Below are 19,197 nucleotides of genomic sequence, written 5' to 3' on the forward strand. Positions count from 1 at the left end.
GAGATGCTGTAAGGCTGGAGGGTGGCTAATGTGGTGCCATTATCTAAGAAAGGTGATAAGGAAAAGCCAGGGTGAGCTTGACGTCAATGGTGGGTAAGTTGTTCAAGAGGATTCTGAGAGGCAGATATCCGTGCATTCGGAAAGGCAAGGACTGATTAGGGATAGTCAGCATGTGTGTGTGGGAAATAGTGTCTCACTAACTTTGAAGCGATGACAAAGATTGATGAAGGCAGAGCAGTAGATATTGTGTATATGGACTTCAGCTCAGCCGAGTTGGAACAAAGGGTCTGTTTCTGTGCTGTAAAACTGTGACGGTATATCTGAAATGGATTTGGCTCCAAATTCCCAATGTGAAACCAACTGAGCGCCCAGTCTCCAGCAATGCATTCCTAAAATACTTGGGTAGTTTGTGCTAAAAGAATTCTTTCATTAGTATTCTTGTTGGTAGTAATCTCATTTTTGTCAAGTGGAACTTGTTGAATGTGGATTTGCAAGGGTTAATGCTGAGGGGTGTCTTAAACACCACCCACTATGTTGAGGTCATGTGGACGTGTGGGTATGATAACTGGGTTAGAAGGACCTCTTGGTCCTTCTAACCCAGAGGTGATACCATTGCACCACAAGAGCCCTCAACCATGGTCTTCAGCAACAGCTATCATATTAATGGAACCTGAAGCTCGTTGCGCTGACCTGTGGAACCAGTCTGAAGTTGATCTATCCTGCATATCTATCATCCATATGTTTATCCAATGACCATTTAAATATCCTTAAAGTTGGTGAGTCTACTACTGTTGCAAGCAGTGCAATCCACACTCCTACTACTCTCTGAATAGAGAAACTACTTCTGACATCTGTCCTATATCTATCCCTCCTCAATTTAAAGCAGTGTCCCCTCATGCTAGCCATCGCCATCTGAGGAAAAAGACTCTCTCTGTCCACCCTGTCTAATCCTCTGATCATCTTGTATGTTTCAATTAAGTCACCTCTCAACCTTTTACTCTCTAACAAAGACAGCCTCAAGTCCCTCAGTCTTTCCTCATCAGACCTTCCCTCCATACTAGGCAACATCCTCGTAATTCTCCTCTGAACCCTTTCCAAAGCTTTGACGTCCTTCCTATAATGCAGTGACCAGAACTATACACAGTAATCCAAGTGCGGTCACTCCAGTTTTGTACAGCTGCAGCATGACCTCGTGGCTCCAAAACTCAATCCATCTACCGATTAAGCGGCATTTGGATAGGTACATGGATGGGTACTTAATCTAGGTTAGAAGTTAGAAGTTCGGCACAACATCGTGGGCCGAAGGGCCTGTTCTGTGCTGTATTGTTCTATGTTCTATGTTCTATGTTCTAAAACTTAATAAAAGCAGTGGTTCTTAATTGATTCTCTTCAGATGACAATTCATGATATTAGTTGACTGAGCACAGATTCCTTTTGTTCTTTTGACTAAGTTCTTTTTTTGGTCTTTGGTGCACGAAGCCCCTGAGAATCACAATGTGTTAATCCTTGCTAGCTACTACCTACTGTATATGATCAGAGACTCCTGAACTAAATCAGCTTATTATTGTGTGAACAGCTCTTGGACAATCGTGGATTGGCTAGTGCTCTGATTGGTTTCTTTAACAGTAACGATCATAATTATACTATTTCCTGATTCATTATATGCTGTTGTTGAAAGTGAGCACTGCAGACTGGTGATTAGAGTTAAGTGTGTGTTGCTGGAAAGGCACAGCTGGTCAGGCAGCATCCTAGGAGCAGGAAAATTGACATTTCGGGCCAAAGCCCTTCATTAGGAAAGGGCTTTTGCACGTAACGTTGATTTTCCTGCTCCTCGGATGCTGCCTGACCTGCTGTGCTTTTCCACCACCACACACAACTCATTATATGACATGTCAATCACTTTGTAAGATCATTCCTTTTCTTATGCGTTTACAATCTTAGCTACCAACTCCATTGGTCTTTACCAAGATAGTATGGCATAAATGGACAATTTAGGTGTAGTTTCAACCCCTGGTGATCTAAATCTCCATAATCTCAGGTGTCCAATTTTATATACTGAAAGTTCTCAAAAACCGATCAATATCCTTTTGACTCAAAGAACCACATGAGACTATACAACAATAAATTAAAGAACAAAATATAAATTCAAAACTAATATACATAGATCTGCTACATACTTTGTTATAAAACTAAAGTAATTTAAAACATAGCTAAGTAAATCCTTCTTCCTCAAAGCATTCTCACAATTTACATTAGCTTGAACCATAAGAACAACCATAAAACAATGATCTTACTTTTGACTTGAGCCATATGGCATTCTTCATTGCCGAAATCATTTAAAATAGAATACAATTTAACTTTTTGCTTTTTAATGTTTTCAGAATTCTTAAGCATTCACAAATATACGACCATATTTCTGTTAACCTTTGCATAATAATGTAATACCAAACACATTTACTCATGCTGTTCCTATGTTCCTCATCTCTAATTCTACTGTACATCTGCCCAATCTTATTTTGAACGTTGGCAGCTTTTGCCTCACTTACTAATGCTAAAATTGAACTCCATAACCTCTAACTTTCCAGTGAAAAAGTTCATTTTGCTCTCTGCTCCAAATTTCATGCATTTAATCTTGTATGTCTTGTTCTTTATTTTTTCCATTTCAGTAACTACTGTTAACAGAGCTGTTTTCAAGCATTACTTTGTATTTAAATTTTGGCATACTATCAAAAACATTCCAGGCCCAGGGAAATTGTGTTATTTTTCTCTCGACTGCCTCAAAATTGTTACAAAAGTGGAAAAAATGGGCAATCAATTTCCAACTTCCAGTGTCTGATTTTTAATCGTTGAGACATTTCATAGACTAAAATGCATTTTAATAAACCATGAAATATTGATTTGAGAAGGGTGCAGTGATCACTAACGATAGGGTGAGCCAGTTTGATGGTTTGATGAAACCATCAATTAACAAGGCCCAGTGAACAGAAGTTGACAAGGCATCAAAATCACTAAAACCAATATATCATTTATTTGACTTACACCTTTCTTGAAGTTCCAGATATTTGATTGGACATCAATGGGATTCAAGTCAGATTGTCCAGTATCAGAAGCAAAACATGGAACTTCATAAAATAACTATTTCAAGCCATTGCTTTGGGCAGAGAAAGATGATAGATTCATAACAGCTGACCTGAAAGGTTTGCTCACTTTCTCACTGTCATAGAGATGTACAGCATGGAAACAAACCCTTCAGTCTAACCCATCCATGCCAACCAGATATCCCAACTCAATCTATTCCTACCTGCCAGCACCCAGCCCATATCCCTCCAAACCCTTCCTATTCATATACCCATCCAGATGATTTTTAAATGTTACAATTGTATGAGCCGTCACCACTTCCTCTGGCAGATCATTCCATACATGTACCACCCTCTGTGTGAAAAAGTCGCCCCTTAGGTCTCTTTTATATCTTTTCCCTCTCACCCTAAACCTATGCCCTCTAGTTCTGGAATGTCCTACACCAGGGAAAAGACTGCTTATTTATCCTATCCATGTCCCTCATGATTTTATAAACCTCTATAAAGGTCACCCCTCAGCCTCAGACGCTCCAGGGAAAACAGCCTCAGCCTGTTCAGCCTCTCCCTATAGCTCAAATCCTCCAACCCTGGCAACATCCTTGGAAATCTTTTCTGAACCCTTTCAAGTTTCACAACATCTTTCCAATAGGAAGGAGACCAGAACTGCACACTATATTCCAACAGTGGCCTAACCAATGTCCTGTACAGCTGCAACATGTCCTCCCAACTCCTGAATGCAATACCCTGACCAATAAAAGAAAGCTCACCAAATGCTTATTTCACTATCCTATCTACCTGAGTTCACTTTCAAGGAACTATGGACCTGCACTCCAAGGTCTCTTTGTTCAGCAACCAGGACTTTCATTAGGTGTATAAGCCCTGCTAAGATCTGCTTTCCCAAAATGACAGATGTAACTCCATCTGTCACTTCTCAGCCCACTGGCCCATCTTTCAAGATCCCGTTGTAATCTGAGGTAATTTTCTTCGCTGTCCACTACACCTCCAATTTTGGCGTCAACAGCAAACTTACTAACTGTACCTCTTATGCTTATATCCAAATCATTTATATAAATGGTGAAAAGTGGAGGTCCCAGCATCAATCCTTGTGGCAATCCACTGGTCACAAGCCTCTAGTTTGAAAAACAACCCTCCACCACCACCCTCAGTCTTCTACCTTTGAACCAGTTCTGTCTCCAAATGTCTAGTTCTCCCTATATTCCGTGAGATCTAACCTTGCTAACCAGGTCCCATGGGGAACCTTGTCGAATGCCTTACTGAAATCCATATAGATCACATCTACCACTCTGTCCTCATCAATCCTCTTTGTTACTTCTTCAAAAAACTCAATCAAGTTTGAGAGACAGGATTTCCCATGCACAAAGCCATATTGACTATCCCTAATCAGTCCTTGCCTTTCCAAATACATGTACATCCTGTCCCTCAGAATTCCCTCCAACAACTTGCCCACCAACAACATCAGGCTCAGTGGTTTATAGTTCCCTGGCTTGTCCTTACCACTTTTCTTAGAAGTGGCACCATGTTTGCCAACCTCCAGTCTTCCGGCACCTCACCTGTGACTATCGATGATACAAATGTCTCAGCAAGAGGCCCAGCAATCACTTCTCTAGCTTCCGACAGAGTTCTAGGGTACACCTGATTAGGTCCTGGGGATTTATCCACTTTTATGCGTTTCAAGACATCCAGCACTTCCTCCTCTGTAATATGGACATTTTTCAAGATGACACCATCTATTTCCCTACATTCTATATCTTCCATGTCCTTTTCCACAGTAAAACTGATGCAAAATACTTATTTAGTATTTCTCCCATTTTCTGCGGCTCCACACAAAGGCTGCCTTGCTGATCTTTCAGGGGCGCTATTCTCTCCCTAGTTACCCTTTTGTCCTTAATGTATTTTTAAAATCCCTTTGGATTCTCCTTAACTCTATTTGCCAAAGCTATCTCATGCCCCCTTTTTGCCCTCCTGACTTCCCTCTTAAGTATACTCCTACTTCCTTTATACTCTAAGGATTCACTCGATCTATCGTGTCTATACGTGACATATGCTTCCTTCTTTTTCTTAACCAAACTCTTCATTTCTTTAGTCATCCAGCATTCCCTGTACCTACCAGCCTTCCCTTTCACCCTGACAGGAATATACTTTCTCTGGACTCTCATTATCTCATTGCTGGAAGCTTCCCATTTTCCAGCCATCCCTTTACCTGCAAACATTTGTACCCTATCAGCCTTTGAAGGTTTTGCCTAATACCGTCAAAATTGGCCTTTCTTCAATTTAGAACTACAACTTTTAGGTCTGGTCTATCCTTTTCCATCACTATTTTAAAACTAACAGAATTATGGTCGCTGGCCCCAAAGTGCTCCCCCACTGACACCTCAGTTATCTGACCTGACTTACTTCCCAAAAGTAGGTCAAGTTTTGCACTTTCTCTAGTAGGTACATCCACATACTGAAAGCAAACAATGAGGCAAATAAGAGAGACATACTTTGTCCGTGAACAAGTATATATCTGCAGATGTCACTAATTCGAAGGATACAAATCATTAATTAAATAACCATGCTCTCAGGTTAAAACCTAACAACTCAAGGACACTTTGTATTTTTAAACTGCATATTTTTGATCTTCCTTTTGGTACCAGATGCTCCCAGCATAGAGGTAATGATAAAACATTAGTTAGACCATAGTTTGAGTACTGATTACAGTAGACGTATCTGCACTTAAGGATACGCTCTCACAAGAAAGCATATGGAGGAGATTTGTGACGATCCATTAACTGAGAATAAGAAGATTAAGGAAAGTTTGGAAAGTTTATTTTTCCTCTACTACAGAGGTGGTGAGGGAAGATTTAATTGAGTTGTATAAAAGTAAGAGGTTTCTAAATAGATTGGATATTAACGGGCAGCACAGTGGCTCAGTGGTTAGCACTGCTGCCTCACAGCACCAAGGTTGCATGTTCGATTCCAGCCTCGGGCAACTGTCTGTGTGGAGTTTGCACATTCTCCCCATGTCTGTGTGGGTTTCCTCCGGGTGCTCCGGTTTCCTCCCACAGTCCAAAAGAGATGTGCAGGTCAGGTGAATTGGCCATGCTAAATTGCCCATAGTGTTAGGTACATTAGTCAGAGGGAAATGGGTCTGGGTAGGTTACTCTTCAGAGGGTCGGTGTGGACTTGTTGGGCTGAAGGTCCTGGTTCCACACTGTAGGGAATTTAAAAATCTTAAAAAAAAGAACCTGTTTCCTTTAATAGAGAAATCAATAATGTCAGACATAGAGTGATTGACATGAGGCTGACAGCGTCATTATTGAGCCAAATGTACACCCCAGAGGGATGAGGATCTGGAGATGGGAAATCTAGGGCAAAGAGTTCATTACATTCCTGTTGTGCCCAAGAGGGTCAAACTGAGGACAGCTGATTCCTCTTTTTAACCCCGCGAGTTCCCAATTGCCAGCCCTTTATCCTTAGGCCAATAGCTTATGGCATCCAAGTACACATTCAAGTGATTTTTAAACGTCATCGACATTTCATGTTTAGACAGGCAGCTGCCTCCTATTGTTTAAGCACGACCTGGACTTAGTTGCTGCTCTTTGCGCTACCTGCAGTTCAGAGGATACTCTGCTATTTTTAACAGGGAGCATATAACAAATGCCAAGTCATTTCCGCATTAATGTAATGTCAACCTATGACCCTTTCTTTCACCTGTGGATTTTAACCTTTTACACAATAAATTTTACAGCTTGGATTTCCTGATGGCCAGATAGTCATTTCTGCAGCCTAGAAGGGCGTTGTGTTTTGGAACCTTGTGGAAACCCTGGTGGAGCTGACTCTGAAGGAATTGCCCAAGAAACTAAAGATTCCAATTGGTGATTCCCAAGCACCTGGAACCCCCTGAAAGTATCCATTTCATTTCGATGTTGGGGGGGGGGGGGGGGGTAGGAGACAGGTACTAGGAAAATTTAGAAGATTAAGAATCCAAACTAACTCTTGGGTTAACTATTAAATTCACCCCCACATCCCAACATACCATTCGCTACCCTACTACACTTCTCCCAGACCCTTTATACCCACTGACCCTAACCAAAAATCCTCATTCTAATGCCAGAACAGGCATCCCTCCCCTCTAGGACCTGACATGAATACTGATATTTTGATGCATACCTCACCCACTGCTGAAATTGACATTTGTTGCAGCCACTGGATCTGACGTACTTCGCTTTACCTCCAGATCATTATCCCAAATAATATTCCCTCTAAGCTGTCTGGTTGCGTTTGCAGCCACTCCAAGAATCCATGCACGATCCATTTCCAGACGCCACTGCCACACACAAACGCGTCCACACAGAGAGAAAAAAATTATTGAGAATCCCTGTCACCAAGACTTCCTCTGAGCTGCATGGCTACAGAACATACACAGCTACTGCAAGGATCAGAGCACAGCAATCTGCAAGCCTTCCACAACAGCAGTAGCACCTCTTCTACATGCTGCCAGATCTGACACCCCCGACTTCCCAAACTTAGCATAGACATTCCATCACTTACTTGGCACCCTATTCATCTTGTTCCCTGGTATCTAATTCAACCGGTACCCTACCTACTTGACGCTCTACTGACCTGGCACCTTGCACAGCTGGTTTCTGGTACATATCACCTGGCACCCTACTTGACTGAGACATTACTAACTTCAAACACTGGCACCAGACCACCTGTCACTCTAAGCCCACATTTTTCTGACATAGTTAAACTTTCACAGGGACTATTACTATGGTTTTCTATGCTACTTGAAACTCCACTATTAACATTGCTCCAGTCAAAAAGAAAACAACCATTCTTGACTACTGTATTCCCTCTCATTTAACCAATTTTGTATCCATGTTGCTACTGTCTCTTTAATTCCATGAGCTATAATTTTTCTAACAAATCTGTTGTATGACACTCTGTCAAATGCCTTTTGGAAGTTCATGCACACCAATTGACAGCAACCTTCTGTTACTTCAGATAAAAGCTTAAGCAAGTTATTTAAATACAATTTGCCCCAAACAGATTTATGCTGGCTTTCTTTAACTCATCTGTGTTTGACCAAGTAATCAATACTTTATCTAGAATCAATTTCTAAAAGCTTTCCCATCACCGGGGTTAAACTGACTGGCCTGCAGTTACGGGGCTTATCTTCTTCAAGCCATTTTTTGAACAAGGGTGCAACATTTGCAATTTTCTGCTGTTCCTTCCATTGAACTGAACTACATTTTACTTGATGTTCCCCACTTGTTCTCCCACTCTCAATGGTTACAGATAGTATTCATCTCCCAGCAATACTCTGCCCACTGCGCTCGAAACATACAGATTGCAAAGGTGAGCTTTAGCTAATTCTAAAACATGATCCCTACTTTAACAAGATACATTCTAGTAATACTGAAACTTTAGATTAGATTACTTACAGTGTGGAAACAGGATCTTCAGCCCAACAGGTCCACACCGCCCCGCCCCACCGAAGCGCAACCCACCCATACCCTTACATTTACCCCTTATCTAACACTACTGGCAATTTAGCATGGCCAATTCACCTGACCTGCACATCTTTGGACTGTGGGAGGAAACCGGAGCACCCGGAGGAATCCTACGCAGACACGGGGAGAACGTGCAAACTCCACACAGTCAGTCGCCTGAGGCGGGAATTGAACCCGGGTCTCCGGCGCTGTGAGGCAGCAGTGCTAACCACTGTGCCACCGTGCCACCCACAAACTTAATTATTTAAACATCTATTTGTAGATTACTGATTTCTGAACATTAAAACAGCAGTGCAATAGATAACTCACTGCTCTTAATAATAGCTTTGCTAACCCCAGGAGACTAACAGATACTTCCTCAATCTCTCAATGGCTGTTAAGAGATATTTGATAGCTGTTTAAGCTATGACATGCCATTCATTGACTCCTGCCTCTTAATTGAACAGGTTGAATAATTTGTGACCATAGGCAGCATTCCCACACAGGCAAGGCATGAAAACTGGCGATGTTTCGTGTTGTAGCTTTGTATACACATTGCACATTCTACATTAAGAAACTTTGTGCTTGCTGCCTACCTGTTTACTTCTTGTTGGCACTTAACCTGAAGACGACTGTCAAGTGAGCTTCTCAGTTACAGAGCTGATCCAACAATGGGTCAAGACACAAGAGGGACAGAAAAGGAGAACAATTAGTCAGCCCATGCCTATACAGCCAGGAGGTAAATTTATTGACTGAATGATTAACCTAAGCACAGCTGTCTGAACTTGCTAAAGATTGTTTGAAAAATTCATACCCACCAGTACAGCACCTAGAAAGCTTTTAGTGGCTCACAAAAATCTCACAAGAGTCCGAGACTCAAGTTAAGATTGCTTGCTGCTTCCAGATTCTTTGTTTTTGCTGCTGGGCTAGACATCTTACATTGTTAAGGGCAAAAGGCCAAACTTAAAATGCTTTCCATAAGAGACTTAGAGTCAGAGATGTACAGCATGGAAACACACCCTTCAGTCCAATTGTCCATGCTGACCAAGTATCTAGTCCCATTTGCCAGTACATGGCCCATATCCGTCTAAACCCTTCCTTTTCACATACAACATTTAAGAGGCATCTGGATGGGTAATTGTACAGTCTCCACCACTTCCATTGGTAGCTCATTCCATACATACACCACCTTTTGTGTGAAAAAGTTGCCCCTCAGGTTCTTTTTAAATCTTTCCCTTCTCATCCTAAACCTATGCTTTCTAGTTCTGGACACATCCAAACCAGAGAAACGACCTTGTCTATTTACCCATTCCATGCCCCTCATGATTTTATAACCTTCCATAAAGTCACCCCTCAACCTCCGACACTCCAAGAAAAACAGCCCCAGCCTATTCAGCCTTTCCCTTTAGCTCAAACCATAACAATACCATTGTAAATATTTTCTGAACCCTTTCAAGTTTCATAACATCCTTCCTATAACAGCGAGACCAGAATTGCACACTATATTCTAAAAGCAGCCTAACCAATGTCCTGTATAATCATAACATGACCTCCCAACTCAATGCTCTGACCAATCAAGGAAAGCATACTAAATTCCTACTTCTTGATTCAACAGTAGATTCTAGAGCTGAGGTCTGGTGCCAATTATAGCTAGACTAGAAGAATCTAGCCTTAGGGTTTTATTAGATATTGTAACAGAATTTTTAAAAATGGCTTTATTGTGTGAGGATTTGGAAATGTCAGGTCAAGCATTTAAAACTAGTAATGTTGCTCAATTAAATAATCATTGGAGGGAGTTCAGAGGCAGTTCAAGTTCCACTCCAGGGCTTAAGCACTGGCAATGAAGAGTGACACCATTTCCCTCAGTGCTGCACTGTCAGAAAGGTTATCTTTCTGATAAAACCTTAAACAGAGGTTCTATCTGACTGTTCACGTCCACGTGAGAAGAGCAAGGTCATCCTGTTGAGATAGAATGATGGAATCGCTAGTGTGGAAACAGGCCCTTTGGCCCAACAAGTCCACACCAACCCTGTGAAGAATAACCCCTCCAGACTCATTCCCCTACCCTATTATTCTAAATATACTTCTGACTAATGCACCTAAACTACACATCCCTGAACAGTATGGGCAATTTAGCATGGCCAATTCACCTAACCTGCACATCTTTGGATGGCAGATGGCCCATATCTATCTCTCAACCAGTTATGTAAGAATAGATTACATTGCAGTGTGGTAACAGGCCCTTCGGCCCAACAAGTCCACACCGACCCGCCGAAGCGCAACCCACCCATACCCCTACATTTACCCCTTATCTAACACTACTGGCAATTTAGCATGGCCAATTCACCTGACCTGCACATCTTTGGACTGTGGGAGGAAACCGGAGCACCCGGAGGAAACCCACGCAGACACGGGGAGAACGTGCACACTCCACACAGTCAGTCGCCTGAGGCGGGAATTGAACCCAGGCAGCAATACTAACCACTGTGCCGCCCACAAATCAGCTCTTAAGAGCTGATATGCCATATAGTGTGGACAAGCAGCAGAAGAACAAGCAGAGCTATTAAATAGCAGAATTATTATGAATGTAAATTGACCAAAAAATTCAGCAGGTCTGTAACATCTATGGATTGAAAACAGAGTTAATACAGTATACAGTGGCTCTTCTTCACAACTAGAAGCAGCTCAAACAAGGTAGCATTTATGCTGATTAATGGGAGGGAAAGAAAGGAGTGAGCAGAGAGGTGGCCGCAGAACCCAGGGAGAGAAAAAATAAGTCAGATAAGGGTTTGTTGATAGTAAGCCAAGGCAAGACAAGAAGCTAATCAGGACTAAGAGTTGAAAACAGGTTGGCTGTCCCGAGCAACCTATTTCAGGACAGAATCTGGAGTAGTGGGAGTGAGTAATAGACAAGAAAGGCGATGTTCTTAGTCTGAAATTGTTAAATTCGATATTGAGTCATGAAGGCTGCAAGTTACCGGAGGTGTAGTTCCTCCAGCTTTCATCGAACTTTGCTGGGGCAGATGCTGAAAATAGTTAAGTAGCATTACATCGTGAGCTGAGTTTCTCTCTCCACAAATGCTCTGATACCTACAAAGATCCTCCAACACTTCCCTCTTTGACCTCATGATTTGGAGATGCCGGTGTTGGACTGGGGTGTACAAAGTTAAAAATCACACACCAGCAGATTATAGTCCAACAGGTTTAATTGTCGCTCCGAAAGCTAGTGTGCTTCCAATTAAACCTGTTGGACTATAACCTGGTGTTGTGTGATTTTTAACTCTGACCTTAGCATCCACAGTAACAATTCACATTGACCCTGCAGATAAAGGCACGCGCTGGGACAGAGGGAACACGTGACCTGTGGGCGGAGCTTCATCCTTAGGCCACTCCCTACCACGTGAGCGGGCGCCGGCCTCCTGATAGGCGCGTGTCCCGGCGGGTCAGAGGTTGCGGTTTGGCGCCTCTCGGTTTGTTTTTTTCTCTCGGTGAACGGGATCTGGTGTTCGGTGCCGCCGGTATGACCAAGAGAGCCAGCCCGTTCGGCGACACGGCACCGCTGCAGTGGAAGATCCACGTCACCCAGAAAGAGCTGAATGAGGGGGTGTTCGGGGAGCAGTACAAGCGGGAGGTGTACGGTGAGTGGCTGCGTTTAGAGGCCGCACAGCGCGAGAGCCGGAGGGAGGCCCTGCCTGCACGGAGCAAGCCCGGGGGGTCGGGGCAAGTGTCTCGGCATTGACGGTAACTGGCCTTCTGGACAGCGCGGCCCCTTTCTTACTGACCTGCACCTGAGGCTGTTAGTAAACTGAGCTCCGTTTCAGGATAAACGCAAATTACTGGCATCTGAAACCAAAAGGGGGAGAGAAAAAAAAATCCAGCATTTTCTCTTTTTAGCTGCGTTTCAGGGGGCGGTTGTAACACCTTTTTTTTTAGATCGGCGTCTCTGTTTTTATCAGAATTGGCTTGAGGGAGGAAGGCTCTTTTCGGTGTTTGGTTGAAAGGTTGGTGGACTTGGGAGTTGTCTACAGGGCAAAAGCGAGTCTGTGGTAACCTAAATTGCAAAGTCCTTGAGCCGTGCACAGCGTTTAATTTCACTGGAGAAAGTGAAAGAAACCTCCAAAACGATAGGAAATTGTGCTAAGTCTCTAAAACTAAAATGGTAACCAGCTGAAAGGGTGACTTTGCACACGCGAAAGTTGACTTCTGATGCTTAAGAGGCTGTTTGGCAGGAATGAAAACTTGGCCTGTTTTAAGTTTTTTGTTTTCCCAGAGACTGCGTACAACGAGTGCAGTGGCTTCATTCGGCGTGTTTTTCAGTAGTGAGTCACATACCTTTTGTACCAGTTTCCAGGACAGTGATAACTTCCCAATTTGTCTTTAACTGTATTGCTACTAAGCGTTCTTATCTGATTTGCACTGAGTGGTTGGCATTTTCTTCTTACTGCAAGACCGAGGCCTTGTAATTTGCTTTGAAAATAGTGAAAACTTGTGCTCAAATACTATTAAACTTCATGTGATAGATGAGACTTGTGTGGAAATCCAAAACCTCCTCTAAGTGATAGCTTACTATAAGTTCTGTCACTGATTTATCTCACATGTTTGAATCTAGGCTTTTCTTCCACTGACTAACAGCAAATTTGTTTTTAGTCAGTTATGAGATGTGGGCATTGCTGGCTGGACCACCAGTTATTGCCTGTCCCCAGTAGGCCTTGAAGGTGGTGGTGAGCTGCCTTTTAGAACTGCTGCAGTGCTGTCAGTACAGCCACCATGCTAGGGAGGCAGTTTCAGGATTTTGATCCAGCGCACCTCCAGTTCTGGGCCTTTTGTGATCAATAACCATGTAATTCACTGGCCTCTTCTAACTATTGTAGAATCTTACAATGTAGTTTCTTTTCTAGATATGGAAAGGTACTGTATCATGGCTACCTCCTAAGCTTTCCACTTGTTGAGTTCTGGACAATTCTCAAACAATTTTTATAATATTGTGAAAGTGCTCAAATGAAAGGTCTTTTCACAAGTTATAAATGGAACTGCTTTAACTGAAGTACCTTTTTCTTTTTAAAAAAAAAAAATTTCAGGCAATAAAAGTTGAGCACTTGGGCACGCATAGTGCTGGCTGAATGTTAGCTTTGCATGCAGTTTCTTCTATAAGGTGCTGGCCAGATTAGACGAGGTGAGTGGGCTGATTTAATACGAGCCTCTTGGTCTATTTCCTTGCTTGTAGCCCTATGGCCATGCAAGCTTATTTCTGTCAAGAACCCATGCAACTTTATTTTGAAATTACTCATCTTCTGTTTTAACCACCTCTATGGTGCAACCTCCAGGTCACTCTTAATCTTCATGTGCACCCCTTTGAATTGTTACCAAAAACTTTAGGCAGTGAAAAACCTATGGGACACAAATTTAAGGGGAACAGTCCTTTTTTTGTCTACTTGATCAAAACCTGTTAGTTTTCTCCATGCCTATAAAATCATCATCCCACCTGGCTCAATTTGTGTTTCTCCATCTGTCATGCTGAGTCTGACTTATATTCATGAACAGAAGTTGGCCAGTTTGCTGAAATTCACTTCAACTTCTAATTCATAAGCCAATCAAATTAGTCAATGGGTTCTATCTTTGACAAATCTATGTAGTTTCTCTTTGATCAACTCAACCTCTAGGTGCCTGATTTCCTGCACCCTAGTATGTCTAGACTGACTTTCCTAGTTACTAGAAATATCCTTGCATCCTTCCTTGAACAAGCACATCACACTTTTACTTTGCAGTCTTCTAAAATATCCCTTTTATATCTGCAAGGTCATGGCATACCTTTCTACTATATTCACCTTTATTTGTCTTAGCACTGGAAACATCATGCCGGCAACTTACCCCTCCTGTCTCCAAATCAATTTTTATTTCCTATCCTTTTCTTTGAACTGATTTCTTTTTTAACCTTCTCTCCATATTCTAGCCTTGTCTAGGGCTTATTAGTACAGATTGTTCTTTGTTCTGAATGCAGGTGGTTCTCCAATAGCATGTGCTCTTACAACATGAATTGGTTGTAACAAAATTGCTGAATTTAGACCGATATTTGTAGAACACTAAATTCCTTACATGACATGATTCTGGCCCTGTTAGTTTTAAATGGTGCTGATATTTCACAATTCTTTTATAAAACAAGATTGTATGGGAACTGAATTAGTGTTAGAACTACCTGTAGACCCAACCCTGTCTCCTACTTGCATGGTAGAAGTTTTGGGTCCTTTAGTTCCTGCTATTTTCTCATCTCTTTGATTTCCTTTTCTCTTCCCTGTGAACTTGTATTTGGTTTGGTTCTAGTTTGAAGAATCCACCTGATGTACATCATGCACCACTTTTATTAATCATTCTCAATTTTCCTCTTCCTTCCATATACTCACTTCTTCTTGGTCTGTTCCTTTCCAACATGCAACTATTTCCTCTTGGTATTTCTAATACTACACCTTTTGTACATCATAAACTTTTACTTGTGTCCATCAATTGTCCAATGCAGTTAAACTCACCCACCAGTGTGGCGATATAACTTGTCTCAAGTGCAGTCTGCAGGTTGACTAATATTGAAAGACAGATGGAGAGGGAGTAACATGCAGAACAATTAGCACAGGGAGAAGAATAATGTGCCCTAATATGCATTCATTTTTAGAATTTTATTGGCAAGATTAGTAATTTTGCAGACTTGTTTACATTTTTAATCACTTTGAATTGACTCCCAATTTTATTTTTAATGTTTTTATTTGCAGAAAAAACTAAATGTTTGCTGTTTAACGGTGCACAAGCCTTTATGGGATGTATGTGGGCTGGCAGCTCAGAAGAGAATTGTACACTGGTTCCTATGACCAAGTCTGTTGAAGATAACTGCTTTAAAAAAACTGATGTTTGTAATGGATGTGAAAGACGAGAGTTACTCCATGGGCAAACATTTCTAGGACACAATGGGCAACTTATAAAGGGTTCACGGTCTTCATATAAATGTAAGCTTACTCCAATTAATCCATATTTATTTTATGCTGTGATGTTTGCATTCTGATGGGTTCCTGGCTATTACTAGAGCATTTTAAAGTTCTAATCTGAACACTGCATTCTGCAACAATGTCCATAGATATCCAAGTGAGCATCCTAACAGCTGCCTACAAGATTTTATTAAAGTGTTCAGATTTATGCCAGTTCCTTTTTTTAGCAGGTTTTGAATCCTTTGAGATATGAAATCACTCCTCTTTAGCAATTACAAGTTATGGGTCAGTTGTGTGAAATGGGTTATTGCTTGTGTTCTATCTATGCTTGTGAAGCTTTTTTCTGGATGTAGGTTTGCTCGCTGAGGTAGAAGGTTTGTTTTCATTCAGAGGCTCACTGAAGATGTTACCTACTATGGTGACGAAACATCTGAAAACAAACCACCTAGCTCAGCGAGCAAACCTACATCAGAACCCCATCATGAGCTACAAATCTTAAAACTGACTAGCTTTGTTTTCTGGTTTTTTGTGATAATTGATATTACTAAAACTGAAGTTCTATAAGCAATTGTTGACAATAATAACACTTCATTTTAACATGTCAGTGCATATTGAGCTGTTCTTTGAAGTGAATAGAAAAGCTGTTCTTGTACAGCAGGGCTTTAAATTTTAAATATTGGCATAAATGTGATTTTTTTTTTGGGTTGGAGGGGAATTGCAGGGTGTCACCAAGAGGCTGTTTGACTCTGGTTTCTGTTCATGACAAAGCTAGCCACTTGATGGAATATGACATTAGAATAATTGCTGATGTTTTCTCAGACGAGCACAGCTGAATTACCAACTTCTCACTAAGTGAGACGCGACTTCCCTGACAACTGTAGTAGTGTTTACTGGTTTTGGATTTCATTAAAAACCAGTTCCATGATCTGTCAGTAAGTTTTGATGCAGCAAAGTTAAGAATTTTAGTAAATTTTTGGTCTTTGCTTTTACTTGCAATTGTTGTTTATTGTAGTTTGGTTTTTAACAAGCTCACTTTTGTTTTTATTCCATAGCATCAGTCAAGCCAGCAACCATGAACTGTTTTATCTGTTTAAAGCCAGCAAATTTCAAGGAGCCATGCTCACAGTGTGACCACTTAATATGCCAACATTGCAGCAAAGTTTGTGATCATTGTGCAAGGATTTGCTGTTCACTCTGCTCGTTCAATGAGTGAGTAGTCTGATTTTTTTTTTCTGTGCGTTTAGATTCAATTTTAATGCAATAATGTGAAACCAAAATTTTGCAGTTTAATATAGTTAATCCACCTGCATTTGAATATTCTGTTCATGTTGATGCTGTGGAAACATCCTCATATAAATGAAGACAGTTATTACTGCCCTGCAAATTTCTGCTAAGGAGGTTCTTGTTTGCTGCTTTCATGAAATATGAAAAGGCTTTGCATCCTAGCCTCTAGCCTGTAAGGTCCAGATTTAGGCCCACCTGCTGTAAAGGTGTCAGGGCATGTCTGAACAAGCTTGTTTTTAATATTGAATTTCAACCAGCAAGCAAACCTCTCACTCCTCCCCTAGAACAGCTGGAAAACATGTTGATGTTATAGCTTGAGAATTCCCTTTTTTTAATAAAATTCCTTCAATCACTCTAGAAGTCCACAAATCTTTCATGCTTCTTAACATGCCAAGTACAAAAGGCAGAAGATGGAATCAAAGGCTCTATCTATTCTCTTGTTAGGGAGAACTGTTGAATTGCATCTCATTTTTCTTCCAAACTAATTAAATCAAAGGGCAGCTCAGTGGTTAGCAGTGTTGCCTCACAGCATCGGGGACCTGGGTTGGATTCTGGTGTCAGGCGACTGTCTGTCTGTCTGCATGGAGTTTGCACATTCTCTGTGGGTTTCCTCCACAGTCCAAACATGTGCGGGTCAGGTGAATTGGACATTCTAAACTGTCAATACTGATTAGGTGCATTAGGGAGTAGGTGAGTGGGTCTGGGTGGATTACTCTTAGGAGGGTCGTAGTGGACTTGATGGGCCGAAGGACCTGTTTCTGCACCGTAGGGAATCTAATCTTTAAAAAACTTAAACACTGTCTACCACAAATGGCTCATCCTTGTTCTAGTTTTTGAGCCATTGGTTTAATCCTGTTAATACTTCACTAATTTAATGTTTGTTTGCCTCTTTTAAAAAAAAAAAAACATTATTCCAGGTACATGCCACATTTTCAAAAGTGAGTCAAAATACTAAGTGAAATAAAGGCAATTAGAACTCATTTCCAGTGTTTTTTGTTCAGAATTTATCATTGATCACCAGACACCATGTGATTCTGCTGAACCTTTTCCATTTATTTTACTACCTCTACTAGTAAATTCTGTCTGGCTTTTACTTGGCAGTTTGGATAAACGTGCAGCAACTTCTCCAGTAACAAGAGTGCATGCACTGTATCCATGGTTCAGTGCTGTTGTAGTTGGAGTGCTTTGATTTGGCAACATCTGATTTACAATGGTGTTTTCATCACTACAATCAAACACTTGCACTCTTCAACAAATTGGTGTTTTTAAAAAATGCAATACTAACATTTACTACTATTCCTTTTTCAGTTATAATGAAGTTCGTGATCGGGTTTTCTGTTATGGCTGCTTCCCTTGAAGACACTCAGTTTTGAATCCGCTCTAACTTGTATAGAAATGTTCATAATGCATTAACTTGATCACTTTCATACTTAAATGGAAGTGAAATCTAATGTTGTAATATAGTGTTTTTAATCTGTATTTGTATAAATAAAACTTTGTATAAATTTTTGCATTATTCCACTGCTCTAGCATTTTATTCCTTAAGTACCAAAACTACTTTTTAATCCTAAAGTCCAGTTCAGATTAAAACTAATGTTCTGATAATGTCGTCTTTAAGCAAAAGTAAAATTGATAATTAACATGACCAAGGTAACAATGCTGAAGACTCAGCCAAGGGGTATCTGAAGGTGTCAGGGTGGCTGCTGTAAGATGGAAAAGTGTTTAGTATAAATTTATCCCTCTTATTAAAAGGAAGCAGATGCTGGTTTAGTATGTAGTTTTTAAAGTTTGAAGCTAGGTGCAGCAAGTAGGAGAACAAGATTCAAATGATTTGAATAATTTCACTGGTACAATTGCAAATTGAAGACTGATCATAAATTGGACTTGGTATCAAGTGAGGCTGGTTTTTAAAAAAAAAAAAAATTCAGTCCTGATACACTGGGCTATTTCCAAAGATTTATGCATAATTGTTAGTCATAATACATGTGACATTAATTGCTACATTCAAGTGCTAATGCAGTTGCTTATCTCGAGGCCTGATTCTGTAATACTAATACTTGGCCCTGGTGCATTCTAGTGTACTTGATGTGTCTTCCCAGTAATTGTGCAACTAATGCTGCTCAGTGAAGTATGATGCACTGGACCTTCATAGCAGAAGGTGCACATTATAAAAATATCCATTTGCCAAATGGTGCTTAAGGGGAAAACTGGTAACTTCAAGTGTTACCCTGAACACCCAAAAGACAAAATTTAAGGGAGCTTGAATGTCTTTTTATAAATTATTCTGCCCTCGTGTAATCTAAACTCCTATTGTTGCCTAAATCAAGTAGGACTCAAGAATCTATTTAACCTCTCCTTATTAGTGATCCC

General features: G+C 40.9%; 2 protein-coding genes across 6 annotated transcripts in view; one reads left to right on the forward strand and one right to left on the reverse strand.

The window, feature by feature from the left end:
- Positions 1-11,833, reverse strand: part of LOC122553566 (uncharacterized) — a 41,801-nt gene extending 29,968 nt beyond the window's left edge. The window contains exons 1-2 of one of the 5 annotated variants that reach the window (XM_043697558.2): positions 9,172-9,239; positions 2,295-2,326 (exon numbers count right to left, since the gene is read on the reverse strand). In XM_043697558.2, coding sequence (XP_043553493.2) covers positions 2,295-2,324 — 30 coding nt within the window. In that variant the 5' untranslated portion in view covers positions 2,325-2,326; positions 9,172-9,239. Of the gene's footprint in view, positions 1-2,294; positions 2,327-9,171; positions 9,240-11,553 lie in introns of those variants that run through there. The other 4 variants (XM_087989827.1, XM_087989829.1, XM_087989830.1 and 1 more) reach the window with 4 other exon arrangements.
- A 188-nt stretch (positions 11,834-12,021) lies between these two features.
- siva1 (SIVA1, apoptosis-inducing factor) lies at positions 12,022-18,343 on the forward strand. The gene is made up of 4 exons (XM_087989831.1): positions 12,022-12,213; positions 15,334-15,564; positions 16,596-16,752; positions 18,136-18,343. The coding sequence occupies exons 1-4, from the start codon at positions 12,096-12,098 to the stop codon at positions 18,182-18,184; spliced, it is 555 nt and encodes a 184-aa protein (XP_087845957.1). The 5' UTR covers positions 12,022-12,095; the 3' UTR covers positions 18,185-18,343.
- The last annotated feature ends 854 nt before the right edge of the window (positions 18,344-19,197 follow it).

This window comes from Chiloscyllium plagiosum, unplaced genomic scaffold (assembly GCF_037043375.1).
Source record: "Chiloscyllium plagiosum isolate Xiang-an unplaced genomic scaffold, Cpla_swu_hap1 HiC_scaffold_8, whole genome shotgun sequence".
In the NCBI taxonomy this organism is placed as follows: domain Eukaryota; kingdom Metazoa; phylum Chordata; class Chondrichthyes; order Orectolobiformes; family Hemiscylliidae; genus Chiloscyllium; species Chiloscyllium plagiosum.